Below are 25,486 nucleotides of genomic sequence, written 5' to 3'. Positions count from 1 at the left end.
GCCAGAAGCCACCTACCGGTGGAGGCAAGGTATACTATACAGAGTCCGCAGCAAAGAAGGGAAGGCGGTACACCAGATCGTGGTGCCTAGGGCATACAGACAAGAGGTGCTGCGGTTGGCGCACGAAACACCCATGGCTGGGCACCTCGGAGTCAGAAGGACTAAATACAAAGTGGCGAACGACTACTCCTGGCCGGGAATCTTCGCCGACGCGCGCAGGTATTGCAAGGCGTGCGACACCTGTCGGAGGGCGTCACCCCGCAACAGTGTATTCTCCCAAGTTGTGATGAATAAAGGGCATACGCCGACTCTTAGAGAAGAGATTAACAGTGGGAATCAGTTTGCCCAGGAAGTGCAAACAGTGATTTGCAACCCACCAAATCGTCTAACCCGGTAGAAGGTCAAGAGGAATCGGGTGGAGCAGAGACGCCGGAGAAGAAGGCAGGAAAAAGAGACAGAAAGAAAGATGAGGAGAAGATGGATACTGAAGAAGACAAGAAGGAAAGAGATGTAAAGAATGCTAAAGGAGTCAATAAGAAGGAAAGACGTAGGACAAACAGACATCGTAGCATCTATGAACACAAAAACGACAAGCAGAGTGCTATGCCAGGAACGGAAGATGAAAGTCATAAACAGTAGTGTTAACGTAGTTGTAGTTTATTTGAATCGCTCATCATTGTTTTTAGCCAAAATTGAGAATTTCGGGCTTAAGCGGGGGGCTTATGTAACGATTCGCGATTGAGGTGAATCTAGTTAGATTCATGTTTATTTTTAATTCTCCTTGATGTCAGGGGAGGGAAGTGGCGCGGAGGCTGCGTCAGTTCTCATTCTTTTTACGTCATGGATGGAATGACGTAAATGAGCTTAGCACAGCGTAACTAGGGCGACGGTAGGCAATGGAGAGCCATGTAGTACTCGTGATTGGTTGACACAGTCTCCAAGAAAGACTGTTAGGTGGTCGTCCTAGTTACCTGGTCGCTAAGGGTGCCTGATTGGTCAGGAAGATGAAAAGAACGAGTTAACTTAGGAGATCTAACGTTTCTCGAGACAGTCGGGACCAAGCAGTTGGAGAGTAAAGAGCTCCGTGGAGAGTGATCAGTGTGTGGTTAACTGCCTGCAACAGATATCTAACGTACTTCGGTGGAAGATTACCATTTGTATTCCAAGTCGTGGTGTAGCAATTAATCCCACTGGAATACATCAGCTTCGCCGAGACAAGTGGTGTGGCTTTAACGTGGTTTTTAGATTCACGAACTTCGTGAAACAATTCGTCGGATATAACCTGCTGGTCCAGTCAGTCGTCTCACCAGCCCATCTGAGAAACGTTAGGAGGAGGTTGACGCCTGGGGAGTAGCGTTCTTTTATTTTGTTCCATCCTCATCTCATCGTTAATTAATTTCTTAAACATTAAATGTGTTAATCGTTGGCCGGACCTTTTTGTTGAAAAAGGTGAAAGAGTGCGGCGAGCGTGGTTTACATGCAGATGTTTACACGCGCTCGCAGACACATTCAACACACTCTTTCGTAAAACGTTACACACCTCGTGACACATACGATATGATAAGATATGACACATTTATTTACACGTGTTGTGTATGACACATTTATTTACACGTGTTGTGTATGACACATTTATTTACGTTTACTCACAACAGGAGGTGCAGTCGGTGTCTCGATCTCCTTACACATCAACACGTGTAAACATCAACATCATACAGTGGGGCTTGTTTGTATAACAACTAGCGTCAACAATACTACCCTAGACGCTGGGTATTGTTTACATAACTAGTGTCATCATCAACTTGATACAGACTGGGTCTTGTTTACACAACAACTAGCGTTAACCTCAATATCATACGGCAAACACACTGGGTGTTGTTTACATAACCTTAAGGTCAGGGTTAGAGGATGAAGCTGATGACCTCCTGTTACCACAAGACTAACCAGTAAACTGTTATATCTAAACTGTCGGTTGTAAACCTCGAATTAACATTGTTTACCACCAAAAATCAATCAACATCCTTAAAATAAGTGTTTGTTTGAAGTAACATGTCAAAATTAAAGCGTTCTAGTGTTGACTGCACTTTTGTTGTTGTGGTTGTTGCAATGTAGCAGATGTAGATGTGTGTCGGAGCGAAGCTTATTCAAGACTACACCATCACCTGTCATCACCTGTCTCTACATGTTAACATCACCTGTCATCACCTGTCTCTACATGTTACTCAGTCAACACTACAACCTGGAATCCAACAACATTCAGTCAGCGGAGATGTTTTCAGCGGAAAAACTACCAAAGGTGTCTGTCAGGTGAGGTGTCGCTGTTGTTGCAGCATGTAAATACGTGTAAACACAGCACACCACACATAAACTAAGCAGTTTACAATAAATTCTACTTTTTTCATTAACAAGCCGGACAACTACATGCACTGTAGCTGCAACATCACCAGGGGCAGTAACTGTGTGTCGGACTGTTGCAATCAAAACTTTTTAGACTAGAAATTCTTACAAATATCAGCTTTCCTTGTTCTTGTGTGAAGTGGACTGTGGAATATGTTCCAGTTATATTTAATTGTATATGTTTATGAATAAAGCGTGAGCAATTAATTCCTTATGTTTTACTCATTGCACTCACAAACATTTCGACCAGAAGAATTCATTACAGTGTTTGATGTGCTTGTACTTAGTGGATGTTAATACACATAATGTGGATTGTCGATGGAAACATCACAAAGAACAACCTGCAAAAGACAGCAAACAGTAACACAGAGGATAACAAACAGTTTGACACAGTTGACTGTAAGGTCATGAGTAGGGTCACGGCGATGGAAAAGTCCAGAAAGTCCATTACTGTACCTTATAGAAGTAGCCTCGACTGGTTTAAACCACTTGCACGAACAGACCCCGACACGAACACACACCCACTCGCTCAGCCAGATGCGGAGGCTGATTTATTTTGCCGCGTGCCGTCTAAGTGCAGCTAATTTCTTATGTATTATGTTTTTTGTTTATTCTTCCCCTAATATGAACAATTCCTTCAACTATTTCATGAAGACCCACTACTATGTACACAGCGTTTGACAATGGCTTCACTAATTGTTTTGTATGATAGAAATCGCAATGAGCTGATATACAATTATTATTATGTCAATGCTATGTTCATTCACTAAAAGTTATTACAAATGGATAACATAAAAAACTGCAATAAAAATTATTTAATGCTATTGAATCTTCAATGAAATTAAGTAAAGAACATTTGAGAACATTATATTCTGTAAAATTTATGTTTATGTAGAAAAATGCTCTCTTAATGATATTGGGTATGAATAGCACTCTATACTTTTATGGGAGTTTTTGAAAAGAGTAGAATGTAAATTATTTAAGCGAATTCTGCTGGAATATTCCAATCTCATTCAAGTTAAAAAATATTTGGTAGCACTAAGACAGATGTTTTAGCAAAATTTATAAGAATAATCTAGCTGCAAACATCATAGCAAATTCGGTGAAAAAGAATTAAGATAAAAGTTGTTATTGGGTACATTGTGAACATTTAATTACTTTGTCTTCATTTACACTCTGTGTATTATAGTTCTTCAAATATGCTGTTCATTAATACATATTTCATTATCGTGTATAATACAGTTTGTACTACATGCCCTCTGAGTGCTCTGAGTAAACATTTTTGGACTTTGAGTTTTGATTATACATGTTTCAAAATGTTTTTAAGATTGTCTGACAGAATGAAAGCTAGGGTGGAACAAAATCTTTTTTGACCTTATTGTTACAAATTTTAAATCTTTATTTACGAGGGTAACAGAATAAGTAAAAGTTATAGTTTTTTACATCTAGCCCTATATGAATATATGAGAAACGTATTATACATTTTATAGTTGATTTTTTGTTTTCACTTTTTAGAAATGAAGCGACTGAAGTTGCTGCTTAGCGCAGCGTTTGCCCTTTGTCTTTCAGTTCAGTTTCAGTTCGTGCATTGCTATACTAAAAATATCACTACACTACATCAGCCTTTTACTTTTCCAAGTTTTAAACGTGAACTTTACCTATACCCCTCGCACGCTAAATACTAGCTCCGTCGTTTGAAATAACAGATCACATCGCAAAATCTCGCAGTGGCTGGGAGTGGTTCGAAAGAAACACACATAAAAATAAAAATATGCTCTTTCAAAATCAATAATTATTATTACTATATTGACGCAATTTTAAACATCTGTGAATGTAAAGTATGTACATTTCAGTATCAATGTAATGATAGTAAAGATTAGGTGTGTCTATCGATAAGACTATACATAGCTAGACTACATAATTTCTCTTGCAAATCAATAGGTTTTAGTGAAAGGCTTCACAGAAGATTGATCAGATTAGAGAACGAAAACATCCCGAAGCAAAGAACCCTCACCCACCCCAAAAGAAAACGGGAAAAAACGGAAAAAATAATAATATAATTTTTTGAAAATCCTTAAAATTCGTGTGTACCGGTGGGTCGAACGGCCTGTAGCCTTATGTGTCCCCAAAGAGTTAAGTGAAATAATTGTACTCAAATCTGTGACATAACACGTGCATGAAGGTGAAGGATTTAAATCTTGTGATGTCTTAAATTTTACTTTTTTAAATCTCATTTTACTACAGAAAGAGTGTGACAAGTTTGATCATTTTACAATTGTTCCCCCATCTACTGACCACTCACCTGTACCACGAGCTTGTATTACTCGACTGCTGGCAGACGATTTTTTCCAGTTGAATGTTAAAGCGAGGCATGAGACGGCAGAGCTTCCGGTTTATTCACAGTCTTTGTTTAGGCTCGCCGAGACTAACAGCGGAGAACTTCGCAAGAGGCCAAGCGTTGGTCTCGGCAGACAGACAGCAGTCCACCTAAACACATGGATGCCTGTACACAGCTCTAACATGTTCACCTCATGCAGTGTTGTAAATACTAGCTGTGTACACTGTCTCCTAACGTTTGCTCTCTAGAAGAAATGTAGACATTACCAGCCAAAATATTACGGGTAGACATACTGTAATTATTGGAAAAACAATAAACGATTACAATTAATAATTAGCGCAAAAATTGTTATTAAATTATTTCAAATGTCTGCCCCGCTTCATGTGCTGACTTTCGTGTGTGTGTGTGCGTATGTACGTGCGTGCGTATATCTATACATAGAGGCCGTGTGTCTGACACTATATACATAATTTATACACTTTATTTCAATAGGGTTCAGTTAACACCTGAAATTTAGTTCATCTGATTGCACGTAACATAAAATAATATATCAGTCACTACTTTACTCACAATAACATAATTTAATATAAATACACTGTACACATCATTTAATTAAACTCATATGAGTATGAACTTCATGAGCCTGACTGTACAAATATTAACTTAAAGAATTGACCTTGTATGAAGTTTAATTCACAGAAAATAGCGACAAACATTTTAATGGTGTATGCATGTATGTGCCGATGCATGGGAGACTACTTATATATTACTAAAGGTTTTCAAGGCACGGTAGCCTCCCTTATTTCAAAACCCGTTAACTTTCTAGGAACTGCTGTCGCCACCATCCTACGTCACCAGCAGCCTCTTTTTATAGCAGAAAAGTGGGTAGACTTTTGTAGTTTACCTGTGCTACATGATACTCTGTGTAAGTCCATCCTTCAGTGTAAAGTAAACGGTAGTCGAAGGAGAAGTACACACACACAATGGACTGGCAGATACTGGGAGACTGTAAGTTGACAAGGAGCGTTGGAGGGTTAATAAAACGTTGTAATCAAACGCTAGTAGAACGTTAGTAGTGGGTTAATAAGTGGTTAACTTTAGGTACTTGTAGGTTTATATGCAACGTCAACACAACGGCATTTCAAATGAGCAAAATCGTTAAACACTATTTCAACGTTCCACGGTTAATAGTTCTAGCGTTCATACAACGTACTCAGTGTCATCAGGAATTGGCCAGATTGCCTCCCAAAAACTGAATTAGTATTTGTTATTATTATTACACACACTGGACTGGCCATGCTGTGCAGGACTTGCTTATCGCCGATCACTAAGCCTTGTCAACTGTTGAATCTTTTAAGTTGTTTACATAACGACCATCCCCAACAGACCAAAACAATCATTCGTCACCTGGTAACCTATGGAGTCAGGTACTCAATCATTTTCCACAGCTGTGTCGACTTCATAGTCAATTCTTGTTGGTAGCTTAATGAAATCGTGAAACGAAGAATCGACTTTGTCAGGGTATGGAACGTTGAACGTGTGGAGCTTATCCTTAGAAGCTGATGACTTTTATTTGATGTCTTGACATCACCTTTCACGACCTTTCTGATTATTCCTACATTATAACTGACTTTTAATGAAACTGTTATTATGGGGCTGACACGCAGAATGTGTTGAGATTCAGGGCTTGGGGACCCAGTTGTGACCCTCTGAATGAAGAAGTCATTTGATAATTTAGTCACCAGCTGACATCTTTGCTTTTATGGAATGTAGATTAGAGCATCGAAGAATGGAAGAATGACCCCACTGCCTTGGGGGAAATATTTGGAACGATAATGGCTAAGGAAGTAAACTTTGACAGAAAATCTTGATGCTAACATGGCATCAGTGGGCAAAGACTTTCCACGAGTAGAGTACCGTTCAGGGCCCATGCCTACGTGTTCTTAACAGGTCGACTGGTTCACTTGGAAAAGACACTAATGCGCTACCATGTGTATAGTTCTCAATGTTAGGACCATGGATATCCGCCTCAAAAGAGACAACATGGCAGACGGCTCGTAGCCCGGATGAACAACGACCACGCTCCCCATAGACAGTTAGAGAGGTAGAGAGGCTGAAGAAAAAGTTCGACACAACGTCACTTAAATTTCTCTTCACCACACTCACCCCAGCTTCTTCCATTCCTTAACAACCCGCTCAGGGCAAGAGTCTGAGATGATTGAAAACGGTTTAAGGAATATCGCAGTTTCGCAGAAAACCGGATTGGATTAGAAACTCAATATTTGTTCCTAAATTCTTATTTTATAAGTTGCTCGGTTCGGTATTGTCACAATGCAGTACACTTGAAAAGACAGTATCAGTTCTGTGAGATGTTTACGAAATCACGCCTAGACAACAAATCATTCATTAAGTAAGAGGCGTTGGCCTCTTGAGCAAAACAGTCCAGAACTAATTAGAAAAAAATTATGACTTGGCTGTCGATAAGTTCTGCTACTGGCAGATTAATGAACTGCTGCGTGCGCTGATGAAACTACGAAAACACAGAAAAAGAACAGACACAGGGTCAGCTTCTAAGGCAGGACAGTGTATAGTGTCAGACACACGGACTGTATGCATAGATATACGCGCGCGCATGCTCGCACACACACAGGGTTTTCGAAAGCTAGAACGGACCCCGTGACAGACGACTTTTCCGGACATTTTGCATTAATTATTTATTGCAATCTTTTATTGTTTTTTCCAGTATATAACAGTATGCTTACACGTAATATTTCCGCTCGCAATATCTACATTTTGTCTAGAGAGCAAAAGTTGGGAAAAAGTATACATAGCTAGGATCTACAACACTGGATGAGATAAATAGTTAGAGCTGTAAACACCTGAGTGATCAGTAAATGGGGGAAATTAATGTAAAAAGGTCAGACCTGTCACACCCTTCTCTAGGTAAATGTCATACGAGGACGTGTCTCACCCGGTCAGCCTCACCTCCTGGAGTATCATCTTCATCAGGGTACTGAGAACGACATGAACATTCTAGAACATTTTTATTCAACTGTAACATCTACGCCATCTTGCCATAAGTGAGTAACTAATAATAGAAACTGAATTTGAATGTTAACAGAGAATGTCACGACAACAGCGACGACCGTCACCTCCACCAACGGTGCCACAACACCACGCTGCCTACAGTGGAGAGACGTGCTGGTGTTGTACCGGTTTTACATTAGTGACGACTCGGGTATGGTGAATGGACTTAAAGAAGCAGGTATCCCAGTGCGGGTGATGAAGGATGATGACATTGATGACGTGACCACGGCCCGCAGTGACGTGGTGTGGGTGACGTATGGATATCATGTCTGTGGTCTGGAGAGAAAAGTCGTCGTGTGTCTGGTGGATTATGATACAGTCCGGTTCAACTCTTTGTCCCGATGTACGTCACAACTTGTGATTGTCTACAATTACGACAAAATGAAGGATACGTGACGTCATGCACATGTTGTGTGTGACATAATTATGTATATTTATTTATGTATATTTATTCACGGCTCTCACCCTTTTAAGGAAGCAGTGTGGCGAAGAAGCAAGGTTAGTTACGGGCTGACACATGCAAAGTGACGAGCGATGCATCGCCCTGACCAGCTGCAATGTGGATGTAAAGCAGCGAGAGGAAGAGAAAGAAAAAGCGGGCGCTGTCTAACAAAACAAAACAATGATGACGGGAATAGCAAATGTAAGTGGATCTAGAAAATATAACTAATCTCCCGAGGACTGGATGTAATAAAGAACGGTTATACTTTTGTAAGGATTGAAGTATTCAAACTAGTCAGGACCGTGTGCTTTTGCGTGTCTGTATAAGGCAAATCCAAGAAAAAGTGTAACATTATTGAAACATGTTAAATAAGCAAAGGTACCAGCAATAAAAAAGGTCAAATAATGGTAAAGAAATGTTTATTATGTTATTGACAACATTTTATTGAGAATTTGCAGCCAATTCTCACTGTATCAGGTGTTAACCGTTGCACCGCACGACAGACCCTTCTTTACAAAAAAAAAAATACGATCTGTACAGACACACGTACAGACAGACAAGGATAGTGGGAATGAGCTAGACAGAACTGGAGAGTTGTTTAGTGGCATTATGAGCAGCATTTGTTTTCATTAACAAGTCAGACAACTACATGCTTTGTAGCTGCAACATCACCAGGGGCAGTAACTGTGTGTCGGACTGTTGCAATCAAAACTTTTTAGACTGGAAATTCTTTCACATATCAGCTTTCCTTGTTCTTGTGTGAAGTGGACTGTGGAATATGTTCCAGTTATATTTAATTGTATATGTTTATGAATTAAGCGTGAGTAATTAATTATTTAGGTTTTCCTCATTGCACTCACAAACACTTCGACAGAAGAATTCATTACAGTGTTTGATGTGCTTGTACTCAGTGTATGCTTACTACACATAATGTAGACTGTCGATGGAAACATCACAAAAGAACAACCTGCAAAAGACAGAAAAGAGCAACACAGAGGATATCAAACAGTTTGACACAGTTTACTGTAAGGTCATGAGTGGGGTCACAGGTGAGGGTTTGTTGGGTACAACACACAGCTCTTATTATCACGGCGATGGAAAAGTCCAGAAAGTCCATTACTGTACTTTATTGAAGCGGCCACGACTGATGTAAACCACTTTAGACTTGTCATGATCACGTGTCAACCTCTCACGTGACGTGCGTGGCTGTTCCACTTGAAGGCACAGAGCAGCGACACCATGCGGAGGGTAGCAGCACTGTAGCAGTTGGTGTGTTTACCTGGTGTCGGCATCTTTGTAATAAACATTATCAGGTTGTCATTATCATGTAATAAACATTATCATGTTGTCATTATCATGTAATAAACATTATCAGGTTGTAATTATCAAGTAATAAACATTATCCGGTTGTAATTATCATTAATAAACATTATCAGGTAAGGTCTGTCCTTATATTATACAACGAGACTTTGTCTACATGACGAGCTTCAACAGCGGATGTTGTGTCTCTCAATGGAAGGAAGAAAAAGGTTTGTAGCCGCAGACATCACTAAGATACCACAGTTAACATTTTCAGAAAAAGACAAACATAAGGTCAGTAGGTAAGACAAGGTAAGACAAGGCTGAAAGTACACACACCTCCAGCGACCAACGCGCTGTTAATCGTCTTTAAAGAACAAGTCAATGGTTCAATGTTTGTCATCACAATGACCAATATGTATATCAATGTTACAATTTAGCATCAGACGGTTTTACATAACAAGCCGCCGGTCACTATAACCTGTAACAAAGTAAAGAAGACATATTATGGGATTGAAATTATCGTAAACTATGTAGAAGTGTTAAGAAGTAAAATAAAAATTACAACAAAGTACAGAGAGCAAAGAATCGTCAATTAATTAAATGATGTAAATGACACTAAATTGCAGACAACATATTCAGTTCTCTGGAGCTATATTCCCATAAACAAGCATTGGGTCCTTGACAGAATAGCAAAATCGGAAACGAAAGTAAAAAAAAAATAAATAAATAAATTATGAGCCTACTTTGTGAAGACATTGGTGTTTTACACTGAGCCAGCAACTAAGGCTGTATCATGGCAAAACAGCCAGCCCTGGAACAGCTTACACATTCAGACAAAGATCAGCGTCCCCGAGATGAGATCTGAACCCAGGACAGCAAATCCTCAGTGCACTGGCTAGAGGCGCTAACCGTTGTGCCACCGTACCAAAGTACTGGTAATAACTGGCGCACTCATTGATATTCAATTTACAACAAACCCATACGATGCATTAGGCTCCACTCCAAAGTACAAAAGTCTCCATAGAATTTCACTTCCGTTGACCTCTTCACCTTTCTCCAATCAATGTGAATGACGAGCGCACAACACAAGCAGGCAGCGAGCGCCTTAGCGCGGCATGAGCGCCTTTGATCCTAATCGATGTCGCTTTCTTTGAAGGTTCGATCCGAACTTGTATAAAACTTGTTAGTTATACCCGACTGTCTCACTATTTCAGCCGGTTGACAGTGTGAACTTCGGTCTTCATCAGTGAGGGACTTGAGGGTCAGTACTGGGACAGACATGCGCACACTTCTTGTAACCTACACACTTATTATTGCGTGAGTACACTTTGTCATTGTGATTACTGTATACATTAGGTGCTTGTTTATCTTGAACACACTTCTCAATTGACGACGTATTTGCTGCTCTTTAAAGTTAAATAAATTGTAATACATTACATGCCTTAGTTTGTAACAAAGACTCTTTTTTTGTTTAAAAGAAATTGCTGATAAAATTATAAATCAGGACTTTGAGAAATTAATCTTTAATGATTCTTTTCTGTTTATACACATCGTGTTCCGTGTTTACAAACTTTTTTATTTGCCGTCTATTAAAGTGCTCTCAATGATTCACCAACTTATGAAATGTGGTTACTTTTACTTATTAGTTTGCTTTTGTTGGATTTATATTGTTTATCAGTAAGGGTGTAGTGCAGTAAGAATGTTTGTACATTGGGGTTATATTTCAGATGGTGTAGCTGTGAGGGTAAGAAAACTGATGTCATCGAAATAACTGTATGAAAAAGTAGTCTTATAAGGTTAAAATACAGTTACAGTTGTGTTAAGACGGTAAAGATTTCTGTGCGCTTCGAAATAAGATTCTTTCTCTTTGATATTAAAAGCTCTGTTATATTGAAAACGCCAACAAGTCCCCCTCCCATCGGTGTACTCTCCCATTTGAATGCGTAGTGTTTATCGTAAGAGATCTGTCCGAAAAGTAGTGCCGATTAGCTAATAAGAAATTATCCGGGAACAAGTGGAGACTTTAAGATGGATGTCTCTTTGTTGTATCTCTGGGTTTAGCTGTCGTCTCGAGCATGCCGCTCTCTCTCTCTCTTTGCATGTGACATCTGTCTAGAGGTCTGCCTGCCTCCCTTGCGATGATATTGCATTAGTGGCTGACTCGGCATAAAACAAATCTCCTCTGGTCACAAACTAGTTCCATGGTGTACCACTTTTTTTATTTCTGCATTTTATTCTACAGAGCTCATGTCGGCCTTACTACTACGTGGCTGCGCTTGCGTGAAGATGACGTCATCACGGGCACGCAACAAGTCACGCACATGGTGACCTCTGCCCCCAGCCCGATCACGTGTGGCTGCACGTGCAGGGACTTTGACTGGTGCTCCGTCTTTGTAGCAGATGACTTGGCGGCAACGTGCGAGCTGCGGGATCTTCCGAGAATCTCGCTAAACCTCTCATCACCTTTCCCGCATTCAAGCTACTGGGAGGTGATGGCCATCAGTGGTATGTGTGTAGACTTGTAGAGTAAGACTACAGGTGGTGAGTCTGGATATCATGATAACACATTCATTCAGTCGCGAGGGATTGTAACAACTAAATTTCAAGTAAGATTACAGAGAAAGTATTCTTCTTTAAAATGTAACAGTTATCAGCTTAGAACGTGTATCGGAGGTTTGCCACTATGTCAAAGGCCATGTGTTTGCTCCAGACTGGTGCCCCGTTGACGATGGATTCTACTTTTCTGCCGCTGCTCGCTTCTGTTTCATCAACATATCTACTGAGGCAACAAAATTTCTTTAAGAAAGCAACCAAAGAGAATGACGCAGCAGTCGAAGCTAGCTACGTGGTTAGTGAGATGATTGCTAAAGAAGGAAAGCCATTCAAAGAAGGTGAATTTTTAAAAATGTGCATATTACAGGCTGCATGTATTGTCTGTCCAGAAAAGAAAAGTCAGTTTAGCAACATCAGCCTTTCTGCCAACACAGTAGCAGAGCGCATTTCTGAAATGTCAAGTGACATTTATGATCAACTGTGTGAGAAAGCAAAATGTTTCAGTGTATACTCAGTCGCTCTTGACTAGACCACAGACATCACCGACACTGCCCAACTCGCAGTCTTTGTCCGCGGTGTTGATGACACTTTTGAAGTCATAGAGGAGTTGCTCACAGTGATTCCAATGCATGGCCAGACCACCGCTCAGGAGATATTTCACCAGCTGTGTGATGCCATTGAGAATGCCGGTTTGCCTTGGAGGAGGTTTGTTGGAATAACAACTGATGGAGCGCCATCAATGACAGGGAGGACTGGTGGCACTTGTTCAAAAAAAAAAAACAAAAACAAACAAAACAAACAAACAAACAAACAAACTGGAAGAGGAAGGTGTGGAGGAGGCCATTGCTCTGCACTGCATTATTCATCAGCAGGCCCTTTGCAGCAAATGCCTGAAGTTTGACAATGTGATGTCTATAGTTGTGAAATGTATCAACCAAATCAGATCCAGGGGCTTAAAGCACAGAAGGTTTTGTGCTTTTTTAGAGGAAATGGAGTCAGAATATGGGGATGTGCTCTACTTCACCGAGGTACGTTGGGTCAGCAGGGGAAACATATTGAAGAGATTTTTTGAGTTGAGAGCCGAAGTGAAAGCCTTCATGGAGAAAGATGGGGTTGCTGTTCCTTTGCTAAGTGATCCAAAATGGCTCATGGACTTAGCTTTTTTGGTTGATATGACACATGAACTTAACGTACTGAACAAGAAGCTACAAGGTCAGGGGCAACTTGTCAGTGCTGCCTATGACAACGTGAGAGCATTCTCTACAAAACTTATGTTATGGAAAGCCCAGCTTTCTCAGACAGACCTTTGCCATTTCCCAGCATGCAAGGCACTCATGGATGCAGGCACACCGTTCAGCGGTGAAGAGTACGTGGATGTCATTTTGAAGCTACAGGAGGAATTCGATCACAGATTTGCGGATTTCAAGACGCACAGAACCACATTTCAAATTTTTGAGGACCCTACTCCTTTTATGTACAAGATGCTCCTCCTGTGCTTCAAATGGAGCTCATTGACCTGCAGTGCAACTCTGAACTCAAAGCCAAGTTCAGGGAGGTGAGTGGAAAAGCAGACAAGCTCGGGCAATTTTTGAGAGAATTCCCCCCTAGCTTCCCTGAGCTTTCCCGAATGTTCAAGCGGACCATGTGTCTTTTTGGGAGCACATACTTGTGCGAAAAGCTCTTCTCTACCTTGAACTTCAATAAGTCCAAGTACAGATCCAGACTTACTGATGAGCATCTTCAAGCCGTACTGAGGGTCTCAACTGCTTCCTCCCTTAAGCCAAATGTGGCTCGGCTATGCGAGAGTAAGCGCTGCCAGACCTCTAGCAGCAAGAAGTAGGCAGAAGAAGCCATGTTCAGAACAGTTTATGTTCAATGTTCCATTCATATTCAGAAAGTTAAATGTTAAAGAAATGCTAATACAGACATTTGAATCTGAATAATAATAATTATATTTCTCTGGTCAGCAACTATATTTTCTTCAGTCTTCTATATCTGCTGTATTATTATTATATTTTCATTTTCAATTTATTCATTTATTACTAATTGATTTATTTTTTCTTATGAATTTGTTAATTTATTTTTATTTTTTAACACAAAAATAAGATGAAAAAATAAGACATTTGATGACATTGGAATGTTTTTGTAAGAGCTTTTCTTGTGGAAAACCTGATGCGGCCCGGCCTCATCCAGACTCTGCCTCCAGTGGCCCCCGGGTATATTGAGTTTGAGACCCCTGCTATACAGTATTAGTAGTGAAACGATTGTATTACTTTATTAATGTTGTGCTCTAATTACTTAAATTGTTTCTACTTTTTAGATATTTCTGTTTATTTTATTTTAACAGGAAGTGTTGACATTCAATACTACATCGGTGGATCTCGACCAATGAGTGATTTAAACTCAGCTTGGACCGGTGATGCCTACGTCTTCAACTGGGTCAACGGTGCACGTGTTGTCGACAGCCTTGTGGGGCCGTTCTGGGCCGTTGATCAACCCAATAATGTTCAGAACACGCAAAATTGTCTGGCGGTAAGAAGACTGCAATCAATACCTTGTGATGGAAAGTTTGGGGCAGGAGGATGACGGGACTTTCCTTTTATTACCGAGTTGTACATTAGCATGCAGTCTTTTCTTACGATTTCATCTCAGTTGTTATTATACCATCCTACCACTACCACTCGTTCTACCCCTAACCCTATCGTTAGGTACTAAATCCTAAGTCCTAACACTAAGTTACGTATTAATCCTAAATACACATTTCTCTATCTTGCGAACTAAACAGGCACATAAACTACGATCTACAGAACAAATTAAAAAAATAAGTGATTGAATATTGTATTTAAATGAAAGTAATCAATATACGCCAAAATGATAAATATATAACTGTGGCTTTGTATATAGATGTTATTGTCGCTTTAAGGCTTTGTGGCAATAGGCATAAAGTACCTACGGCCGAACATCTATATGAAAGTATTCTCTCTTCAAAAATATCTTTACAATAACTAACATTATACCATGAAAGACTGGGGTCCATGGCTGCTCTCAGCAGTACAGCTTTACAATGATGGAGAAATGTAAAAGTCCAATAGCTGAACATCCTAGTAATCCATTATTTTTAATGTATTCTTTGTTCATGAAAATGGCAGTTTTAATAAAGACTTTGTGTATGTTGACAGGTTGACGGCCGGAAAAATTTTCTTCTGAATGATAACCCCTGCACGGAAGGACACTCTTTTGTGTGTGAAAAGTCTAACCAACTTCGTTAGCCAATCAAACGCCGTGCTAATGACGTCATAAGTGACGTCATGAGAACCAAATTGTTCGAGAACCGAAGCAATGAAACACAAAGGAAATAATGGAAACGGGATTAATTCGTTCCAAGCCCCAGAAAATGCCTATTTACTGGCCTAATTTGTATATAATATGTAGAAAAACATGAGTCTCAACAAGAAATAAGAAATAAAAGTGTATTTATTAAAACAAAAACAAAACAAAACAAAACAAAAATGTACTGTACAGTACAGTAAATTGTGTTTCATTTACTGTACCTGTACCAAACTTTATGGCAGGAGGGAATGAATGTGGAGGGAGGAGGGAAGGGGGATGGTTATTGTCACTGATGACGCAAGCAAGGCGCGCTGGGCAGAATGAACGCCATTCGGCTCAACTCGGCTCATCTCGGACGTTTGGATGTTCGAGTTCCAAATATTTGTTCGAATTCCAAGACAAAATTTTCTCGAATTTCTTGGTCCAATACCGATTTGGTCTAAAGTCAAGGCGTTCGAGAACCGAGGTATCACTGTACAATGTTCTTTAAATTTGTAAAGTTCTGTACTTTGTTCTGACACAAAAATACACAATTCTAAAAATATGGCCATACTGAAGTTTCTGCAAAGATGCCTTTTTGATCAAATAGTTAAACCAGAAACTGAAAAATAAAAAATAGCATTATTGCCTCACTTATTGGTGAAAACAAAACTCGAGTCTTTATTGAGACTTTCTATTAAATCCATAACAAAGTCACGTGGTATTATATGTTTTGCTCCGAGATACAATAGACACTATAGAAATCCCTTCTGTCGACTCCTTAATTTTTTTTTCACGCAAAATCTGAATGACCAGCGCACAGCACAAAGCAAACCACGAGAACTACGAGCACAATGATCACTAGAACAGCAAAGTGACGAAAAAACCGAACTGACACAAGGAAAACACCAGAAACTCAAGCACTGAGTTGGGTTTCTTTTCTGTTCTTTACTTTACACAGATGTAAGATGGTTCTTTTGAAGTTCGCGTGGTTTGAACACTGGTAAACGAAGAAGCGTTTGTGTTGCAAGTCGCAAAGTTTATTTTTCTTTCACAATTTTCCAGGACATTTCTCTGCTCTCTGGTCGACCTGTCTCTAACTTTACAACAGGAAGTGCTGTCACCTGTATCAAAAACACAAATCAAAGACTGGAGCTAACATATGTATTTTCAGATAAATGCGTACGAACAACTCACAAGAAAAGAAAGCTTCGTACTGTTGGTTTCACGGGTCTTTAAAAGCATCATGGATGCTTCAGACTAACTATAGTTTAACATTCAACTCTAATAATCTTTATTATTGATATATTCTCTAGAATGTTTATGATGTGGATGAACTATTCCTTATTTTTTTATATAAATCTCATTTTTATTTTTCAAACTTTCACATTAAATGAGCTGACAATGAAAGAGGGTCAGAGGAGCAGCTCTTACCTTCACCACCTGGTTACAGAGGTCAAAGACGGCGTAGCAGGGTCGAGGAACATTCTGAGCCGTTACACCAACCTCTTTCCCATCAAAGTAAAGGTGAAGGTTATTAGATGAGTCTACTGTCATTCCAATGACACTTCCTTCTTTCACATTGCCCTCTGCTGTTGTGAGAAGACCAAACTCCTGTCAAAACGACATGTTAACACTGACACCTGACATTTGCATGCGCAATGTTTCTCACACCACAACTCAATAAGTCTATTAAAAAGTTGTATTGCCTCTAACATATTTTAAAATGTCCAGCACTCATCTGCAATACATTTCCTGAAATCTACTGTGACACAGCTGAGATATCCGATGTAAGCAATATTTTTGTTTTTGTAAAGGCCTTATTTCGTAAATGGACCATTTATTTACCGTAAATTTCGGTCTACTGAGCGCACGTGTATATAAGCCACACCCACTAAATTTTACAGATATCTCTACATTTTCACAAATAAGTCGCAGTCCTGGTTTATAAGCCACAAATATATATATACAACTTAAAAGCTGCATCGTTGGCATCTCGTCTCGTTCACGCCATGATGAGGGTGTGTGCTTCAGCAACTGATTTAAATCCTTCAATTGTATGCGGCTTTGATTTTAAAATGTGAACAGTTAACACTGTAACAACGTGAACAGTTAACACTTTCACATGGAGCTCATCGAAAACTTAATCGGAATCGTATAAATTCGTAAACAAACCGCATAGCTGTTTAAGCCGCTGGGTTTAAATCTGTGAAAAAAGTCGGCTTATAGTCTGAAATTTACGGTAATCAGCCCACAGACACACACATATTTGTATCTTCTCGAAAGTTACCTTTATGATTATACTATCCGCCATTTCCAGTATCTGTTGTTGTATGCTGAGGTTGGATGGGTGTAGTCCAGCTACTCCATAAAGCATTTTTTTCCACTTACGGTCAGTCTTGTCCACCCGAACCTGCACAGAGCAAGAAATGTTGAAGCTGTTTTCGTCTTCAAAGAAACTTTGTCCATCTAGCACGAGCTACGATAAATTTTTACAATTTTATTAAAGTTTAACTGCAGCTATCGCAAATAATTCTTAAATATGAATAACATTATAATAGTCTACAGATTTTTGACACTGACTTACCAACATGGTAAGACTAGAAAGATACATGGTAGTTTGAATTTTACAATTATGTATTAACTGTTGCTTTTATTTTCATAATTATGTGTCGGAATTATAATAATAAAAATAATAATAATCATCATCATGATAATAATAATAATCATAATAATAATCATCATCACCATATAGAATTGGTACATCTCAATGCGCTGTGCATCAAATACTACACCCGAACTGACAATTAATCAAACAAAGAAGAAAAACAAGCCACAGCATGCGGTCGACACTATAGAACGTGGAAGATGGAGGAGGCTAGAACACACAGATAAAAGAGACCGAATCATCACTGGTTTAAAACAATGTTCCAAACAACTTTCGACATTAACACCTTACTTAATTAAGAATTTCGGACAGTGCTAGAAAACGATAGTCCTTTATAGTACGCAGTCAGCGTAACAGGAAATCAATCTTAACGAGATCATTTCGGTATAGTACAGCAAGATTTGAATGCACTTCTTCGTCACCGTCGTCGTCGTCTTCCTCCTCTTCATCATCATTACCACTTCATCATCGTTATCGTCATTATCGTTTTGATTGGTTTCCCTTTTAACTCTTATGTTACTGCTACCTCACTACCCTTTACTCGACATCATAATCATCAAATCGAGGTTTCAAGACTGTCCTTCTCACGTGATACAGCAAGTTGTCAGAGGCCTCCGTACCATCTTGCTTGGTACTGCCAGTTGCGGCACTGGTGTGTCTCACCTGGTACTGCCAGTTGCCGAACTCCAGTATCTCACCTGGTACAGCCAGTTAACGGACTCCAGTATCTCACCTGGTACAGCCAGTTGTCTTCCAGCGCCTCGCACGACACCACAACGCCGCCCATGCTAAAGACAGCGTTGTCCGCAGCCACCCGCTCTGCTGTCTTCTTGTCGTGAGTTAGCAGGATGCTGTTGCCGCGGTTGGCGTGGAAGGTGAGTTGCAGTGTCTACACAAACCAGAAGATGCCCATAGGTAACCCAGAAGTCAGTTGTCATGTGCTGAAAGCGCCAAGAGGTACAAACAGCTTTTTGTGGCTTTTTAGCCTCGAAAGACATTACTCGTCAGTGTCGCGTGTCAGCGATTGTGCTGTCATCCTTGTTTGCCTCCCATACTGAGCTGACCCATCGTTGGGTGTTTTCTTCACGCTTTTGTCCCCTCTTTGTCTTACGTCTTGCGCGCGCGCGCACAGCTTCCTTGATGCGTCATTTTACTTTTTCCTTTTTTGACGTCATGGGTAGTCGTCATCAAGTAACAGACGGTGCTGGACCGTGGCCATGACAGTCAGAGTTTTTCATTTTGTATCGACCGATCTGCCACAAGCCGTTTTGGGCTTATTTTTCGTTTTTCTTCACTCTTCCACCTGTTGTTGTTTTTCGCTCTTCCTTCGTGTCACCGTGTCTTCACATCCTTTGTTCGCATTGCTGTCCGTCATCGCGTCGAGCGTCAACCCTGCACCATCATCATCATCTCGTCGGCGAGTGAACTCGCGACTCTGCTGCACCAGTGTGCGGAAAGGCTTTCGACTGAATACCTAGAGCAGGAACCTTCGAGCAGGAGCTTTCGTGGCCAGTGGCCGGCCCACATCATCGCATCTGGACGAGAAGACAGAGGGGTGGGGGTACGTCTTTAGAGCGGCAAGCAAGGCCAGAGGGCGGGCTGCCGTCTGTGGACACCTTCAACGGACTTCTAAACTGTCACCCTGCAGTGCGTGCGGGTGATGTATTGTATATACGGTGACTGAGATTAGCCTGTGCACAGGGCAGCTGATTTGTCTTATTTTAATTTATCTATTTTTTGTTTGTTGGATTGTTCGCGCTGATCTATATTTGTTCATGTGAGAGTGTGGAATGTTTGATTTTTGATTCCTATCAGTATTATTTTTGTGGCTAATAAATTAGTTTTGTTTGTCACGTGAATTTTGTCTTTGTCATTCTGTGTATGGTCTGCGCTCAGTTGAAGTTCGACTGGCTTCGTCGCGGGCACGCGACAGTCAGTGCATACCATTTCCTTGTCCTTTTCTTATTTGTTATAATCCATTTCCCTATTTTCAAGTGTCGAACTCATTAACATTGTTTTCTTCTTCTTCATTATCATCCTCATTAATCAAAGGACAAACAGATGTATCCAATATAAAACAATTATGCCTCCACTAAATATTGCCAAGTGTTTACCACTATAATTTATTGCTATTTATTTATCAGAAAAGGGCAAAACGCTATTTCCTACAGTAAAACATTAATAACTTCATTAAGCATCACTACCTCAGGTGCTTTAGTCTGTTGCCCCATCATCGCCAGTTCTTTCTCCACCCATCTGACGAGCTCTTCACAGCCTCTAATGTTCATCGAGGGATTCGTGCTCACATCCACTTCAAAGTCAACGTCGAGGTCAAGGTTGTTGACCCTGTCTGTCAGAGCCTCGTTGGCGTAGATGAGTGAAGGCCTCACTGCAACTGTTGTCGCTCGCATCGCCACTTGCTTGTGAGCCTTCAGCTTGGACAACTGTGTGCACAGCGAGCCTTTGACACTTAGCAGGGATTTCATTGCTCTGAAATGCAATGACCCGATTGTCTGCTTTATCTTGTCACGAGTAGCCTCCACCAGCTTCTGCAGGCGGTCACACGCAATGTTCGCTTGCTTTATGTCTTCTAGTTCGCTGAGGTAATCGTCGCGGACTCGCGCTTCCAGCTGAGCTATCGCGCGCTCCAGTCTCTGCTCCCCATTAACGAGTCTGATGGTCAAAACCTTCAGAGAATTTTCCGCTAAAGCTATTTCGTCGTTCATCTCTCTGACCTCCGAACATTCTCTGTGCTTGATGATGCAACAGGAGGCACACACAGCTCGGCGGTGGTCGATGCAGAAGAACTCCGCCTGTTTGTCGCCGTGGTCAGCACACAGTGCAGGGCGGCTGGCAGCCAGACGTTCAGGTGTCACAGTGCTGAGACTCTCCACGTTGTGATGGCGTGAGACGGTTGTCTTCTTGTGCGCTCGACAACACGACAAGCACAGCATGTCCAGGCACTCCACACAGATGGAGTCAGCAGCCACGTCTTCGCACGCGCAGCTAACTGGATCCTTTGCCAGCACACGAGCGCTCTCCACCAGCGCTTGCATCATGAAGTCTGTTGGCAGGGCGTCGGCAACATCGACTGAAGTTGGATTTACCTGCCCTTGCACCTCTGTTATAAGACATCTACATAACGGACATCCGGCGTCTGGCTTCGTGTCATCCAGGAAATGACGCATTTTCTACACAGAAGATGTCCACATGGTAAAATCTTCGGTACGTCAAAGTCATTCATGCACCTGTACATTCTCTGTCGTTTGGCTCGTCTGATGCAGTCGCATTGTGAATGAAAGATCTTTTCAAGAACAAAATGAAAACACACACAAATTGTTAAAAGGAAACATTGAAATTTAATGAGCAACATTTGAAGCAGGTAGAATTATTGACAACAAAATGTTAAAGGCTTGTTTAAAATATATTTAACTAATCTAAGACAGTTTCAAAGCAAGAAAGAATGAAACAATATTATGTCTCGAAAAAGTATTGATGAAATCTTAACAAAGCTGCCTGCGCAAATGCTTAACGTCTCTTTTGTAATTCTCTTTCTATTATATAATAATAAGAACAACATCAAATAAGAAATTAAACCTTATCACAGTCAAATCTGTTTTCAGTGACTTGACTTACTTCATTACAACATACTTATACCCCACATCTAAGTAAACAACTTAATTCATGATGTTCACCAATACCAAAATTTCTGAAAACAGAAAAAGGTTGAAACTGACAATGGGTTTGCTTAATAGGCATACTCCTCTAAATCTCCTACCAGCAGCATTCTGTCATGTTGAATTTAGTGGTTTGTTCATAAAACAGTAACAGCAGTAATAAAAAAATCCTAGTTCATTTGTGAGATTACAAATACTGACTCCTCCGTGATGTCTAGGGAGATATATGGTGCCCACTTTAGACACCATCATCTGTTGGAGCTCCCGAGTTAATGCAGTGGAAAATGGACAAAGAGTCAGGCGACACCTTGTGACAGGTAGTTGACTGCTAACAGATGAGACAATGGCACATACAGCCAGTCACAGTCAAAGAAGCTTGGATGGACTGAAGTCTTTGACATCATACGCTTGACATTCCTTTGCTGTTCACTTACTCAGTATCATCATCCGTGCTACTTCTTGGACCTGTTTCTCTTTCATTCTCATCCTGTAATGGAAGTAAGCAGTACAGGGGCGGCATAAGTAATGCTGGACATCTCCAGACTTTGCTGTACACACAACTTGTACTAAAAGAAAAATGGTAGAAGTAGATTGGTTTTTGAACATACTTTATAGCAGCCATGAATCATAAAATCAGTCAGTTACAATTCATTGCACAGGTCAAGACAGTCTCACATGACAATACATTGGACAATCTATGAAACTTGTGCAATCTTTTGAAGAAATTATTAGAAATTAAACAAAGAAAAAAGATTTAAAAAAACAAATCAATATGAGTATAAATACAACATTTGATGGCACACGACTGTAAAAATTGTAAATAAATTTGTCAACTAATTTTATGGTAGCGTGAGTTTAGGCAGGGAACGACACACACTTATGCTCCCACCCACCACCCACCCACACACAGGAGCTGCCACAGTGCTTCAATGTCTTATGAACTTTTTACTCTTTCTAGGGTTATCCTGAGAAAGAGAGATGGCTGGGGGAGCTGAGTTCTGGGTTCAGCGACCCTATGAGCTGGTTTTCCCCACTGGTCTTTCCAGGGAGATGAAGATGGGTGGGGGCACCGAGGCAACAAGGTATATTCTAGAAGATTCGCGAAGCAGGAAGGGATTTGGAGAGAGAGATGTCTAGATGGGAGCATCACCCACCAATGAGATTATAGACTGCTTAGATTTCATGTGAATATTTTGCGGTTTTGCCTTGGATGGCAACATCAACCAGCATAGGAGTAAAGCCAGTTCTACCACGAACTAACATCCGTGGTTCTACCCACCACAGTGTTGACTGTGTTCATTGTTGTGGTGAGACTGTGTTTATTATTGTAGTAAGACTTTATTATTATTGAGGGGAGACTGGGTAAGCAGCCCCCATCTCCCCTGTTACAATTTCACGCAACATTAAATAGTGAACAACTTTATGAGAACAGTTCCTGTCGTTGTCAAATCAATGTATCACACTTCAGGCAGGTCTCATGACTCAAATAAGCTCTGACACTTGCTGAGCTAAAAGCTGTGGGATAACTGCTAATTATTACTGTTTATTTCTTATTAACATTAATGTTGATGTAGTCAACAGCTGACAAAATGAAACTATGTTACCCACAGAGAGAATGCATTAATGTACTCATCCCAGAAGAATTCCTGAGAACAAGCTTTTAAACAATAATACTAAAAGTGTGCATGGTACTTGAGCCCATTATTATAAAGGACTGTCAACCAAATCAGAAAATAATATCCACATAAATAAAGCACATTCAGCAAATCCAAAATTATAGACCAGTGTAATAATTATGCCATGTTACATGATGATTACCTGTCACATGCTTGTAGCCAGCTTTCCTTTCAGGATAATTGTAATTCATAAAAGTGTAGCTGACAGCAACATAGCTCATTTACTAAAAAATAAAGGTGAAGTTGTCGGCATATTGAGTGGCTTTAGTAGTATGTAGGATTACTAATTTTGGTGACTGGAAAAATACTTGACAGTGGACAAGCAAAAACTTCTTTCCTAGGAAGGTCAAATTCACAGAACAAGGGACATACCACTGTGTCACCAAGGTTGAAAGGTATCTCTTGTTGGAAAGAAGTTGGTGAAGCTCGTCCAACCTCCTTTATTTTGAAACTCAAGTATCTGGAAAGAAAGAATGAAAGCATACTGAAACATGCAACATGAGTTTGAAAACAGCACAAAGAAACAGGGTATTGACAAGTAATAAGTAGTTCACATTTAAAAAATTTTTTAAACATTAACAGAATTATTAAAATCCTCACTGTTAAAACCCAGTGCATGTTAGCAAGCACACTGGCACTTATCCACTCTGACCTTACATCCATCTGACCTTTTCCATAGCTCTGCCACCAGTTCTGAAACAACCACCTCGTTGGTATTGACAGAAAGAATTCGAAGAACAAATACCCCATCACTGCCCAGGTACTCTGTGACAAACTCTTCTACAGAGCATGATTTGGATGCAGTCGCTGGGACACAGCAGAATAACCGCATATAATGCCTCACAAATTTTAATGCTGTCTGAGTCTGTAGAATCTGCAGCAGACAGGAAAACAAGTACATGAATGAAACAACCAATCAACTTTTGCTAATGCAGTGATATGTCTCGGTGCAGGTCTGTTTGCCAAATATCCTGTTTAGGATGTTCACAAAATCACTCGGCCACACACACACGTGTCTGACAGCTATTTTATACTCATCTGCTATAGTTAATGTACACATCCTAGGTATAGCAGACATGCCTTATAAGGAATGAAAGAAAAGAAACCAGCTATTACATGATACTTATTATTGCAAGTCTGAGGCAATGACTGCACCATTTCAGAAAGATTGCATGCTAACGGTACCTTGAAGCACCACACTATAAAGCTGAAGGTTGTTACAGTCAGCAGCAGCAGAAGCCACAGCCATTCGATGAGAAAGAGCTGCTCCAGGAACAAGTTGATGGTTAGGACACACTGAACCCACCTTCCTGCACACCCAGCAGAGCAGCTCTTATTCTGGCCGCCATCCCCAGACTCTCTATTCACATGCTCAGTTCCAGTGATTATAGATTGAGATAAAGTAAAATTAATCTGTTTTATGCTCTTATATTGGGTGCCGTGTGACCTTTATGCCCAGTTAACAAACCATGATGCTCTCAAATATCCACTAGTAGAAACTGAGATAGCCCAGGACTATCCCACGTAATGCCAGTAAATTACAATGACAGCTGTGGGTCAGTTTTGCTGCATACAATTTTGTTAAAAAATATTTTTTCCAGGTAAAATAAATAAAATGCACAGAACATTTACAATTCTTAAAAATGGTTACAAGGTGACTTTAGCTAGGCAAGGACAGGTCTGCTATTTGATTCTCAGGTTTGCACACACAAAGCTGACATATGCTACCTCTAACAAGATCTACTCAAGAGTGTTCAAGCTATAAAGGTGCCAGGTGAGCTCTTGTTAGCATTCTAGTCACCTGCACAGGTTTCATGCATACATGCTCTCAAGCTAGTTTTCATACAACACAACACACAACCATATACATGCATAGAAATCTCAGAGTGATAACTCTAGTCTCTGACACACAAACAAGCACACAAAGTATAAATCACCCTAAGTACTTTTAAAATCAATGCCCAAGACCAACAACAAGTATGTTTTGCATTCACATCGATACAGAGTAGCACAAATTCAGTTGTATCTAAATATATT

The 25,486-nt window shown here is 40.3% G+C and overlaps 2 protein-coding genes across 7 annotated transcripts in view; both read right to left on the bottom strand.

The window, feature by feature from the left end:
* The window catches only part of LOC112575596 (innexin unc-9-like), a 180,133-nt gene that overhangs the window by 148,075 nt on the left and 6,572 nt on the right, over positions 1-25,486 (bottom strand). For 2 of the 3 annotated variants that reach the window (XM_025257558.1, XM_025257560.1), the window contains 4 exons: positions 24,635-24,759; positions 24,118-24,323; positions 23,822-23,909; positions 22,212-22,339 (listed from right to left, as the gene is read on the bottom strand). In XM_025257558.1, the coding sequence (XP_025113343.1) occupies positions 22,256-22,339; positions 23,822-23,909; positions 24,118-24,323; positions 24,635-24,759 (503 nt within the window). In that variant the 3' untranslated portion in view covers positions 22,212-22,255. Of the gene's footprint in view, positions 1-21,974; positions 22,340-23,821; positions 23,910-24,117; positions 24,324-24,634; positions 24,760-25,486 lie in introns of those variants that run through there. The other variant, XM_025257559.1, reaches the window with a different exon arrangement.
* Positions 15,754-21,260, bottom strand: LOC112575595 (E3 ubiquitin-protein ligase TRIM71-like). Of its 4 annotated transcripts, XM_025257553.1 has the most exons (5): positions 20,301-21,260; positions 18,830-18,985; positions 17,719-17,841; positions 16,863-17,042; positions 15,756-16,552 (listed from the first exon to the last, which is right to left on the bottom strand). In XM_025257553.1, the coding sequence occupies exons 1-5, from the start codon at positions 21,153-21,155 to the stop codon at positions 16,469-16,471; spliced, it is 1,398 nt and encodes a 465-aa protein (XP_025113338.1). In that variant the 5' UTR covers positions 21,156-21,260; the 3' UTR covers positions 15,756-16,468. The 4 variants fall into 4 exon arrangements, with proteins under 4 accessions (XP_025113340.1, XP_025113341.1, XP_025113338.1 ...); XM_025257555.1 differs by lacking the exon at positions 17,719-17,841 and having other exon boundaries at positions 15,754-16,552; XM_025257556.1 differs by lacking the exon at positions 18,830-18,985 and having other exon boundaries at positions 15,755-16,552.

Source organism: Pomacea canaliculata, linkage group LG11, assembly GCF_003073045.1.
Source record: "Pomacea canaliculata isolate SZHN2017 linkage group LG11, ASM307304v1, whole genome shotgun sequence".
In the NCBI taxonomy this organism is placed as follows: domain Eukaryota; kingdom Metazoa; phylum Mollusca; class Gastropoda; order Architaenioglossa; family Ampullariidae; genus Pomacea; species Pomacea canaliculata.
This window is presented reverse-complemented; position numbering and strand designations above follow the sequence as displayed.